The 12,841-nt window shown below is 42.2% G+C and overlaps 1 protein-coding gene across 3 annotated transcripts in view; it reads left to right on the forward strand.

The window, feature by feature from the left end:
• SLC25A21 (solute carrier family 25 member 21) overlaps positions 1-12,841 on the forward strand; it is a 745,004-nt gene that overhangs the window by 512,782 nt on the left and 219,381 nt on the right. For all 3 annotated transcript variants that reach the window (XM_073608915.1, XM_073608914.1, XM_073608916.1), the window contains exon 5: positions 10,644-10,710. In XM_073608915.1, the coding sequence (XP_073465016.1) occupies positions 10,644-10,710 (67 nt within the window). The remainder of the gene's footprint in view (positions 1-10,643; positions 10,711-12,841) is intronic.

A 12,841-nucleotide genomic window follows, 5' to 3' on the forward strand; every position in this document is an offset into this window, starting at 1 on the left:
ACGGCAGACATCACCTATTTAAAGATAAAGATTAATTGGTGGCCTGAGGAGTACATATCTAAGGGAGCACAAGAAAGTCCTGGATTCACAGAGATCCGGAGCAGGAGATGACATCTATGTCCCCAGGATGTTGTACTACGACAGGCTGCACTTTCTGGCAGGCCAGACTGAACCCAGGCCATCACTCTCCAGTCTTCCTTCCACGCTTCCTTCCCCCCCGGCTGAGGCTTCTGACGCCCAACCTGGGCCTTCCAGGCCATATGTGGAGGAGCCCAGATTGAGCCAGGTATAGCATTCCTCTAAATATTTCTGCTTGTCCAATCAATGATGTTAACTAGATGTTAGTTGGGAGTACTAATTTAGGATTTTGATTGATGAAGCAAAAACTAAAACTATGTCCCTTTTTCATACACAGGGAAGTCTCAGCCAGGAGGTGGCCGGGCCGAGCCGGCTGGCTGATCTGCAGGTCCCTCCACCCCCCCTGAAAAGAGAAAGTGGCAGTAGGACGAGTACCCTACAGGAGGCGGCTATAGCATTCTTTTGGAGGGCTACAGAGGTCCTGGGAGCACCCCACACCATGCAGGAGAACATTGCTGCCTTCATAGCATATAAAATGCAGAGGATGGAGGAGGGCCAAAAAGCCATGTGTGAGGCCCTCATATCAGAGGCTCTGGAGAAAGGTATGAGGGGCCAAATTACACCTCACACACATCTTTGGGATGGTCCTCCTCCTGCAGGTCCTCCTCCTACCTCTCCTCCAGGTCCTCCCAGTCCTCCTCCAGGTCCTCCCAGTCCTCCTACTCCTCCTCCTGCCACATCTCCAACTGCACAGCCACAGCCCGGAAGGAAGCGTGGAAGGAAGACCAGACAGTGATTGCCCTGGATCCAGTCTGGTCGGCCAAAAAATGCAGCCTCTTGTGGTACCACAGCCTGGGGACACAGATGTCATCTGCTGCTATCCGTATCTCTGCGAATCCCGGACCAGACTGCCCTCCCTTAGATATGGACTCCTCAGGCCACCAATTTTGATGTTGAAGAATTGATGTCTGCCGTGGGGGTCCCAGGCTTCACTAATTTCTCTTGTTGATACAGTGTTGCCTTCCTCTTTGTTTGGTTCTGATCCCTTAATAAAGGATTTTTGTTTTGAATTATACTCTCCTATGTGTTTTACTTCAAAAATGACAGTTTGTTTGTGAGGATTCAGGTACATTTCAAATATACAATGTGAAATGAACAAGGGACACCAACACCAAACAACCTCCTGGAGATTAAATAATAAAAGATATCAATGGTGTTGGGGTAACTTGACACACAAAACACACACAAAAATATTCGGGAGTAAAAATAAAAATAACAATGAACAAAGATCAGCCTTGGAAAAAATCCAAACATTAAAGAAAAAAAAAGGCTTAAAATCCAAAATAAAAAAAAATTAAAAAATATAAAACTGTCAGATGTGACAACTAATAACAATATATTCAGGGAATCCCACTAAAAAAACACAAATAAAAGTTTGTGAGACGTGTGTGTGAATATGAGCAGCAAAACGACTTAATTCTTGTCACATTATAAAGAAGAAGAGAGTGCGCTGTATTAAACCATTTTTAACATTGCAGCGTGACAAAAATGCTGTATCCATTGCGAACGCTAAGTTTACCAGAACGAGCTGTCCCGTGTCGGAATTTCTTCTGAGCATGCGTGGCACTTTGTGCGTCGGAACAGGCCACACACGGTCGGAATTGATGCGATCGGATTTTGTTGTCGGAAAATTTTATCTCCTTCTCTCCAACTTTGTGTGTCGGAAAATCCGATAGAAAATGTCCGATGGAGCCCACACACGGTCGGAATTTCCGACAACACGCTCCGATCGGAAAATGTCCATCGGAAAATCCGACCGTGTGTACGGGGCATAAGTCTGGTATTGGTGAAACTACAGGTAAAAAGTGACGGTAACAGCCCGCTTTAAATCAGCAGCTCCACCGTGAGTTATTGCTACATTAATATGCAATCATAGTAGGTATGCACCTAACCAGAAATCACCTTCTTAGTGCACAGTGCACATTATATTTACTCTTTGTACAGTTTCATTTTGAAGCTCAATAGACTTCACTAATGCTTGAACTGTAAAAACTGATTGCAGATCTGTTGTTGCACTTGTCTAATGAGTAAAAATAAAAAACTGGTATAGAGGGAAAAAAAAAAAAAACTTAAAGGATCCATGCACACTGGCTGAAAAAAACACTAGTGCTCTTGGCAGAAAATAATGCTAATTTAGGGCGTTTTTAACACTAGCGTTTTTAACACTAGCGTTTAGGCGTGTTTAGCTTTTTTTCTGCCAGAAAACCGTTTTCAAAATGCAAAACAGAAGGGCTTTTTTGTCTCCTCTAAAATTCTGAGCTTAAAATATGCCTCTAAACATCTTAATGTGTGTGGATACCTAGGATAACCTTAGGTTTTAGGCCCCATTCACACCAATGCACCAGGGCATTATTTCTAACATGGGCTCCTATGGAACACGTTCACATCAATGCACTTTTGTACCTCTGCATTTTTTGAACGGGTCAGAGATTTTTTTTAATGCAAAACTGTGCTTTTTTTTGCTTTTTTTGGTTCATTTGAGTTAAATGGAGAAGCTACAGAAAAGCATGTAGTGAATTTTTACCATGATTTTGCCACAGTTTGCATTTTTTAATCTGCCCAACAACACATTTGACAAAAAAAAAAAAAAAAAGCTTAAGAAATGCAAATCATGGCAAAATCGCAGTAAAATCATGGTAAAAGCACAAAAAGCACTGCAGAAAAAAACAAGCTGCATAGGTGTGAATGAAGCCTTAGCGATTTTCTGTTTGATGCTTGTAGCTCTAAAACGCTCAACCAGTCAAATCCTATTCATTTTAAAGTGTGATTCGATGGTTAAGTATCATAATGTAAGAGCAATTGAGATATAAGTGGATAGTTGTATTGTGGATATTTCTTGCTATTGTACCATTCAGAAGATAGAATTTATATATATATATAAAAATATATATATATATATATATATATATATATATACAATTTGCTCCTAAAGGAACAAAAATCATTCTAGGTCCATGATGATGATCGAATACTTAATGGATTAACATTCTACAGTGTTATTTCTTAAACGGATTGAGCCACCTTTATTTTGTAGAACCATATCCAACCCGACCAATAAGAAATTTTCTTCAAATAATCTCACTATGAAAAAAGATCACTTTGGAAAGTAGCCAAAGCAGTGAAAGAGAAGAAGGTAGGTGGGAAAACCCCTTAGTGTAGTATTTATAATATTTATTTATTTATTTTTATTTATTTCAGTTACTTGTATAGCGCCGTCAATTTACGCAGCGCTTTACATATACATTGTACATTCACATCAGTCCCTACCCTTAAGGAGCTTACAATCTAAGGTCCCTAACTCACATTCATACATACATATACTAGGGCCAATTTAGTCAGGACCCAATTAACCTACCAGCATGTCTTTGGAGTGTGGGAGGAAACGAGAGTACCCGGAGGAAACCCAGACACAGGGAGAACATGCAAACTCCAGGCAGGTAGTGAGATTGTTAAAAAATGAATAAAATGTGGATATGACTTATATCTGTAGATTAACCAAACGATAGATGTACCAGCATTTGTATATCCAAGCTCGTGGACCAGTCCACATGAGGGACATCAGGATGGGGAGGTAAAGTTGGTGTATTCAGAAAAACATGAAAGTGTTGTTCTAGAGGTGACCATGAGAGGGTAATGTGCTGGTGGGGTGGATCATAAAGGAAGAAATGTCTTAACCAATATTGTTTTGATGAAAAGATATTTATTGACAGTACTAATGGCGACAACTTTTCACTCCCTCAGAAAATAGGTGTGTGACAAAGATTAGCTTGATGGCTATTGTTATTGTTATCAACGGTGAAGCAGTGCCTGGACAATGAAAGGAGAAGCAGAATACTGATAGCACATCCTTCTGTCCCTCTGCTCTCTTTTCCAATCAGCATGCACTTTGCAGTGCAAAACACCTGACTGCCCTTTTGTGCTGCTTCTCCCTCCCAATCACTGAGCTCTGCTGTATAGACTGTATAATAGACTGCAAGAAGATGATACCAAGTCAAATTGAGGTACTTACACTGCCTGTAATGAAAACTACATTTGCTGGTGTCTTAATGATTACACAGCTGCGCTATTTTGTGCATTTTTTTATGCCACTACTTTGTGCCGTGCAAAGCAACAGGTTCACATAACTTTCTTAGAGGTTGACTGCCCTTATTAACAAACTTTTTTTCACCCTAGGTCATGACATACAGTATGTGGCTTTTCCAATAATCTGTACCTTATTAGAAAAAATATTATAACCTGTCCCTAAAATAAGACATACATCCCTATATATTGGAACTAAAGACAAAAATATTTTTTGCAATGGGACTTTTAAAGTGTCATTAGTCATTCAATGAGATTATAACCAGTGCAAAAAGGATATTATGATATCAATATAGTACAGGATAACATTAAAGCACATGCACCCATATAAGTACCTTTTAGCCATTCACTGTGTATCAAGAATCAAGAGTGAAATGTCAGTAGGTATAACTCAGAACTAATGCTAGCCATACACATATAGATGCTGTTCCACTCTGCCTGCAGGCTGAACAAAAAAAAATCCCCTCCTATAGCTATTGTATCTGACAGCTGGCACCACCAGCTATCAAAATACCAAATAGTCCTGCACCTGATTGGATGCAGGTGCTGTTTGGCCAGCAATTTTCCACCCAGCCCCTTTGCTTTTTTAGTCAGGAAGGGAGGAGGCCGACACGGCTATGCACTGAGCAAATTTCATCAGGCTCATCAGGAACAGGTGAAAATTCGCTATGTGTATGGCCAGAGTTATTCTGCTTCACCAGAAAATATAGGAGAGCCTTATGGTACCATGTATTGGCACATCTACTGTATATCCCATGGGAGACTTTAAAGGAGTATTTTTGCAGATTTATACTTACCTAGGTGGATGCAGCATCAGTCTGATGCTGCATCTGTCCCCCTGCCGGATCCAACATCGCAGATCGCTTGGTTCTCACAGCTCCCCGAGTAGAGAGCTGCAGACTGTCAGTCTCCGGTTCTCTGCTTTGTCCCCTCTTCACTCGCTTGAGCGCTGGGCTGTGGATGGGGCGGTAGTGGCCAGCTCAGGCTCTTTGCGGCCCACTGAGAGGCTGAGATGGGTGCTGATCTAAGGCATGTGGGCGGATCCCGACTCCAGTGTGGCGATTTTGCCAGAGCCTGGACCAGCTCTGTGATGTAATCAGATAACGGACTTTAGCCCGCTGTCTGCTGAAAATGGGTCAGAGGAGTTCATAACATACTGCACTCCTATGATCCACAGAAGTACAGCCAAACAAGCTTTGGCTTTACTTCTCCTTTAAAATAATCTGCACCTAATTACTACTTTCATCATAACATCTTTTTTGTAACTAAGGCCCCTAGAAAACTTATAAAGACACATTTTTATCACTTTTATTACTTTTTTAATTGAAGGATGATTAACCACAGAGCTTGGGCTTACAAAATCAAAAAAAACCCTGTAAAATGTTTGACTGCAAAAAGTAACACATAACTCCCAATCTAAGTGATCACAAATTGCCGAAAAGTAATTTGAGTTTTTGCCATTAACACATTATTATTTTACTTGCGCTGCCTGTTAAATAAGCCTGGGAAAGAGTTAGTTACGGAGTGTTAAAAATTCTAAAAAGAGAACGAGGAGATGGTGTGATCTGGCCTCACACAGCTGTGAGGATAAGAGCCCATCTATTTCCATGTTGCCCGGCCCTGATGACAGATAAATGATGAGGGCTGACAATGCTGAAAGAGAGAAGGGTCCTCTTCCCAGGTGTGCTGTTTGTTCTGTAATGCTCTGATGCCCGCCTTTTCTCATGTCCCACATCTAATGGGCCTCTGCCATTTTGTCGCTGCTGCTGTTTGTATTAGTTAAGGTTACTGCTACTTTATTCTTGCAGCCCCGCATCCTGCGTTCTCTCCCTGCATTCAATAGGGGGGGGGGGGGCAGGGATGCTTTTAAGAAAATAAAGGAGAATCATATATTTTAGTTGTCAAGGCCAAATAGAATACAAGCGTGGCTGGAAAGGTGGGGCTTACTGAGATATTTCTCTGGCAGAACGCAAGATGTTCCTCTGGCAGGTTTAGTGATAAATTAAAGGGAAAGGCACGCTTGTAATTTGTTCATACTGGTAACTGTGCCTTCTCCCAGTGATCGCTCATACATTTATCAACATTATTGATGTATTGTTTACTTTAAGAGCAAGAGTTCACATAGTATGTTCTACTCACAATTGTTGCACAATGTGGAAGAGCCATTGCACACACACACACACAGGTGCAGCCACAATTTAAAGCAGATCTAAACCCAAACTGGATGCCGTGCAAAATGCTAAGCCCTAGTGAATTCTTATCCATTTCCATATTTATTAATACAACTTTTTTCTACTTTTTACTCCAGGGCTTTGACTTCCTACAGCTTGTTTTGCAACCACTTATCCATTGGCACGACCGCTTGTAGTCTCCATAGTGACAGTTCTGGAACACAGTTGCAGGACTCGTAAAGAGCGTTGCCATCCAACATTTCTTTTTCATACATTATGGGACACAGGGTCAGGCTAATATTCATTACTTGCTGGGTTATACTTCATCATTAGGTGAATAGACACTAGTAGACCAAAGGTCTTCAGACAGGAAGTGATCCCCTATATAACCCCTCCCATACAGGAAGCGCTTCAATTTTTACCAGTGTCTGAGGTGTTTTAACTACACCCAGTACTCTTTGTTTGCAGGCATTGAATGTCTTCCAAAAAGTGGCGTGGGACTAACACCATAGGGAAGGGCACACCTATGTCATCTGTAGTTCTTGATGAACCTATTCGTATCCCTAGTGTCGTATCCCCTGAAAGACCAGAGGCTCCCGGGCAATCTAAGCTGCTGCGCTTATCTGGTATTGTGCCTACAGTCAACGCTGCTGCTTCACCCTTTATCACTAAGGATGAACTGTCCTCAGCCCTAGCCGGGTTAGAGCACATGATTGCCGGCATGATTGCCTCCATCCCGCAAGGTGGCAGGAAGCGTGACAGATCCCCCACCTCGGAGTCTCCTAGTCTGGAGCAGGAATGGGTTGAGGATGGGGAAGAGCTGAAAGCTCAAGTTTCGGTGGAGTGCCCGGCAGATGAGTCTGGACAAGTCTTGCTTGGACCGTGTTTAGAATCAGACCTAAGTATTTTAGACTTTAAGCTGGTCTCAAGGCTGACTTTTCGGTATTTATGATCCAGCCTAAGCTTTTCTAATACCTCACTGTGTATATTATGCTTTGTTCTAGAGCCTGTACTGAGTGATCTCTGAGCAGGAGGTCGTCCAGATACCCGAGCACCAGGATCCCTTGGCCCCTTAAAAGACCCAATCCTGGTGCTAGGACCTTTGTGAACACCCGGGGACCTGTAGCAAGCCCGAAGGGTAGAGCCACAAACTGAAAATGACAATCCTCTACTGCAAAACGCAGGAACCTCTGATGAGGCTGAAAGATGGGTACATGTAAGTATGCGTCCTTTATATTGATGGAGGCTAAAAAGTCTCCCCTCTGGAGTGAGGTTTCTACTGAGCGGACAGACTCCATCCGAAAAGATTGTATCAATAGATACTTGTTCAGGGACCTTAGGTCCAGAATGGGCCTTGTGTCCCCATTTGGTAACTGAACTGTAAACAGGTTTGAGTAAAACCCTGTGCCCCTTTTGGGTACCAGGACTTCTACAATCACTCCTTGATGCACTAGATGATATAGTGCCTGAAGCAATAACTTTCTTTTTGGAGGATCTGAGGGAACGCTGGATCTTAGAAACCTCTGATGGGGCACCCCCAGTATCTCCAGCTTGTAACCGCGAGATATAATTGAGGTGACCCACTCGTCCTGAATTGTTGTTTGTCCGCAAAGTGCAGCAGCCTTCCCCCCACCCAATGGAGTAAAGGCATCCCCTCAAAAGGAGGGCTTGGTGCTGGGTTTAGAAGAATTTTGGATCCAGGGCTTTGTTGGAACAGGCGATGTATGCTGATTGGGAACATCGTGACAGTACTTTTTTGCCTCCTAAAAGGTTTTCAATTTTATATCCCATGGATGAAAAGTTCGTTAAAAAATGGAGCATGCCAGCTGTAGATGCAGCAGTCTCTTCCTTAAACAAGAACTTAACTTGTCTGGTAGATAACGCACAAGGCTTGAAAGACCCTGTTGACAAGAAATTGGAATTATTATTAAAAGCTTCCTTTTTCTTTAGCCAGTTCAGCTATTCAGCCAGCTGTTGCAGCAATTGCTATTTGCCAGTCTGTAAAGGATCAAGTCAAATGGCCTGATAGGCCTAACCAGGAGGATGATCTGCCTGAAAGTAAGACAGATATTTCTCAAGCGCTGTGTTTTGCTGTTGATGCTTTAAAGAATTCAATATAGCAGGTTTCTCTTCTGGCTCTCTTGTCTGTACATATGCGCACTTTTATGGCTTAAGAACTGGTCAGCTGAGCTTCCTTGTAAAAAGTTATTGGCAGGTTTCCCATTTCAGGGGGAACGTTTATTCGGTGATCACTTGGACAAATATATTCAAAAGATTCCCCCCCCACATCAGAGGTTCCTACGTTTTGCAGTAGAGGATTGTCATTTTCAGTTTGTGACTCTACCTTTCGGGCTTGGTACAGCTCCCCAGGTGTTCACAAAGGTCCTAGCACCAGTACTGGGTCTTTTAAGGGCCCGAGGGATCCTGGTGCTCGGGTATCTGGACGACCTCCTGCTCAGAGATTACTCCGTACAGGCTCTAGAACAGAGCATAATATACACAGTGAGGTATTTGAAAAGCTTAGGCTGGATCATAAATACCGAAAAGTCAGCCTTGAGACCAGCTTAAAGTCTAAAATATTTAGGTCTGATTCTAAACACGGTCCAAGCAAGAGTATTCTTGCCACCCATAAAGATCTGTGCCCTGAAGGATCAGGTGCGTCAGATAAGGGGCTCCAGACAACCCTCCATTCGGGTCTGTATGAGTCTTCTAGGGAGGATGGTATCCTCCTTCGAGGCAGTGCCTATGCCCAGTTCCATTCCAGGCCTTTACAACAAGACATATTGTTGGCTTGGAACAGAGGAAGAAAAGCCCCGGATTATCCAATGTGCTTATCTCCTCAGGTATGCTTAAGCCTAAACTGGTGGTTGCAGGATCACAACCTGTGAAAGGGAAAATCCTTTCTCCCGGTAACTTGGAGAGTACTGACTGCAGATGCCAGTCTCTCACTCTGGGGAGCGACCCTAGACGGGCTCACAGCCCAGGGGAAATGGTCAGGGATAGAGCAGACCCTGCCCATCAACGTCCTAGAATTACGGGCAGTACATCTGGCCCTACGATCCTGGATGGTGGAGCTTCAGGACTGCCCCATCAGGGTTCAATCTGACAATGCCACGGCAGTGGCCTATATAAACCACCAAGATGGTACCAGGAGTCGTTCAGCTCTGAAAGAGGTGAACTACATACTAGCCTGGGCAGAGGGACATGTGCCAATAATATCAGCAGTCCATATCCCAGGAGTAGAGAACTGGAAGGCAGATTATCTCAGCCACCAGCAGATCTGCCCGGGAATGGTCCCTACACCCAGAGGTGTTCCAGGAAATTTGCCAAAGTTGGGGATAGCCAGCGGTCGACCTACTGGCATCCAGGTTCAACAACAAGCTACAGCAGTTTGTGTATTGAACAAGAGATCCTCTGGCAGTTGGAGCAGATGCTCTGATAGTTCCATGGAGCCAGTACTCCCTGGTTTATGCTTTGCCTCTGATCCCTCTCCTTCCACATTTGTTGCGCAGGATTCGGAGAGAGGTGATTCCAGTCATTCTGGTGCCAGCCTGACCCAGAAGGCCTTGGTTCCCGGAGATTGTGAGACTGACAATAGATGGGCCATGGGCGCTTTCACGTCGCCCTGACCTACTGTCTCAAGGTCCTATATTCCACCCCAATTTACAGTCTCTAAATTTGACGGCATGGCTATTGAAGCCAGGGTGTTAAAGGACCGTGGCATCTCGGGACCAGTGGTGTCTACTCTAGTGAATGCTAGAAAAGCTATCACTAGGAAGATTTATCATAAGGTCTGGAAGACTTATATTGCTGACTGACTGATATCCTAGGTGATCCCTGGTCCCCTTCTTCTCCTTTCTTGCCTTTACTCTACCTCTACTTTCCTCTTTTGACTTTTCTCACCATTTTCGTCTCTCTTTCTGGGGCCCTTAGCTCTCCTTAGTTATCAATGGATGCCCAAGACTATTTCAATGCTGAGCTATTACATATCTGTCCTGGTTACTCTTGCACTCTATGGGGGTTAACCCCAAATATACATATGTTGCACTCAGGTTTTCTGTGATCATTTAGATAGGAGGCTTCCCTCCTCTGTTTGTGTTTTACGTTCCATGTTTTCCATGCGCCAGTCCTAGCCCCTATGTGGGCAGCCTAGGTGCCTCTGACATTATTTTATGTTTCAATGCTATATCTGCAATACAAATTGCAGAATCATAAAAATTGGAATAGTTGTAACTTATCTTTATCTGTTAACAGGTTGCTTGGCTTCTACAAAGGAATCCTTCCTCCCATCATGGCAGAAACTCCAAAACGGGCAGTAAAGGTAAGTAACCACTGCCAATGTTTTACGATGACTTGTATATTTTTTTTAAATATGTAGTGGCTGCTATGAGCAGGAAAAATAGAACTTGAAAAATAGTGGGAGATGTTCTATAAACAAGGCTGCCTCATCTTCATCAACCAATCCGATGTATGTTTTTATCAATTTCATTTTTTTTTTTAATTACCTTATCCACAGGGCAGAGGCTTGCATTTCAAAACTGAAATTAGTAAGGTAACCCAAATAAAGGACGCCTACTGGTTCTGCACATGCCAGAGAAATAGGACACCTCCCTTTTTTACTCCTCTCATCTTCCCCTTCCCTTTTCTTTTCTTTCTTTGTCTGTTCTTTGCTTATCTGTTCTTTACTTCCCTCCCCTTCCCCTCTCTTCTCAAAGATATTATTTTTAACACTTATCTCTACTTATGTACTACCTATTTCATACATTACACAGTAAGAGATCCATAGTATCTACATTAAGTGTGGTTAAACCCAAGGACTTATGTCCCTATTATTTCACCCAGAATGGATTTAATTTATATAACGTCATTACTATTTATGTGCAGCTTAATTGAGGTAAAAACCTTTCTGTATAATCAATGTTGCATTTAACCACTCAAAAATTAGTATTTCATGTTGAATTTAAACAAAGCGCTTTAAAAAAAAAAAAAAGAAGATAATTGAACTTTGGTTGCCATGGACAACGCCTACACTTTTCATTTTGCCTAGGCTTGTCAGAAAACCCTTTCCATATTTTTTTTTTTTTCACGCTGATTGTGTGGTTAGTAGTTTTTTGTTTCCATGTTTGTTCTTTATCTTGGGATATGAAAATTTAACCCACATGGATTATGTAAACCAAAAGGCTTACTGTACACAGCCAGTAAAAGGTAAATGGATTAAGTTGTTTTTTTTTGTTTTCTTCTTTGTTTTTTATTTAAGGGTTAAACACTAGCAGTTGTCAGCTAACAGGGTAATTGACCTCTGACCGAATCATCAGAGACATTTGTTAAATAAAAAGGAAACTAGAAATTCGTCTCCTGTTCTGTAAAACAAATTCTCTATTTACATGTCATGCAAAGCTTTGCTTTACCTGTGCTATTTACATAACGTTGAAACTACCATGGGAAGCAAATCAGAACTTTTGGCAGCTTTGCAATGAGCACAAGAAGAACAGGAAAATTGACTGCAACCTTCAACTCTTTGTTTGTAATAAAGAATAAATTCCATTAACCATGTTTTTCCAAAAATGTCATGCCCAACTACACAATTTGCTTTGTGTTACCAGCAGACTAGAACAGGTCACTTCCTCTCACCTTGCTACATTTTAAAAATAACCTTACTGCTGCCGCCTAGATTTGTTTAGTACTGACTAGCACAGAGGTGGTAGCATTTGCAACCGCTTAAGATGGCCCATTGGGCATAACGACGGTCACATATTTTGGCAAACTGTCTGTCCAAACAACGATGGGTCTTGTAGGTGGAAAAACATCTCCTGCAGCCTTCCTAAAGACCTGTGTACACTGCTTTTTATTTGTGTTGGAACTGCTCCTCTCCCTATCAGGCCAGGGTCACAAAAGCAGCTTAGAAACAGCTCACCTGCAGGTGAAACGCATCTATTAACCTGCAATGATTTCAGAAGTGTCTGATACTAATATCAGATGCAAGCTAAAGCAAACAAAAAGCCCCAAAGACTTAAGAAACCTTGGTGAGCAGCAGTGCATGATCCAGAAAGCTTAAGAAGGCAAAGGCTTCTCCAATCGTGTCTTGTGGGATATCTGGTAAAAAGTCAAAGTAGGATCTATTTTTTATCCCACTGTTTTAAACATATAGCTAACTATACTGCTGATTATTTGAAAATGAGGTAAAGGTCAGTACAACACAAAAACTTAAAATGTTTTAATCATTCATAAGGGATGCAGGATCAGAAGGAATTCTGAGACAGCTGGGTTATACTGCTGACTATCAGAGAATTAGCAAACAAAAAAAAGCCATTGGTCATCCAGGTATAACCACTCTAACTCTCATCATTCTTCAATTTTTTGCTAGTGTTCTGGAGAATGCATGTGCATTATATCTCTTCAGAGAATAACAAACCCCTTTCATTAATTTTTGTTTTTATCAAAACTTTTATTAC

This window comes from Aquarana catesbeiana, linkage group LG13 (genome assembly GCF_042186555.1).
Source record: "Aquarana catesbeiana isolate 2022-GZ linkage group LG13, ASM4218655v1, whole genome shotgun sequence".
In the NCBI taxonomy this organism is placed as follows: Eukaryota; Metazoa; Chordata; class Amphibia; order Anura; family Ranidae; genus Aquarana; species Aquarana catesbeiana.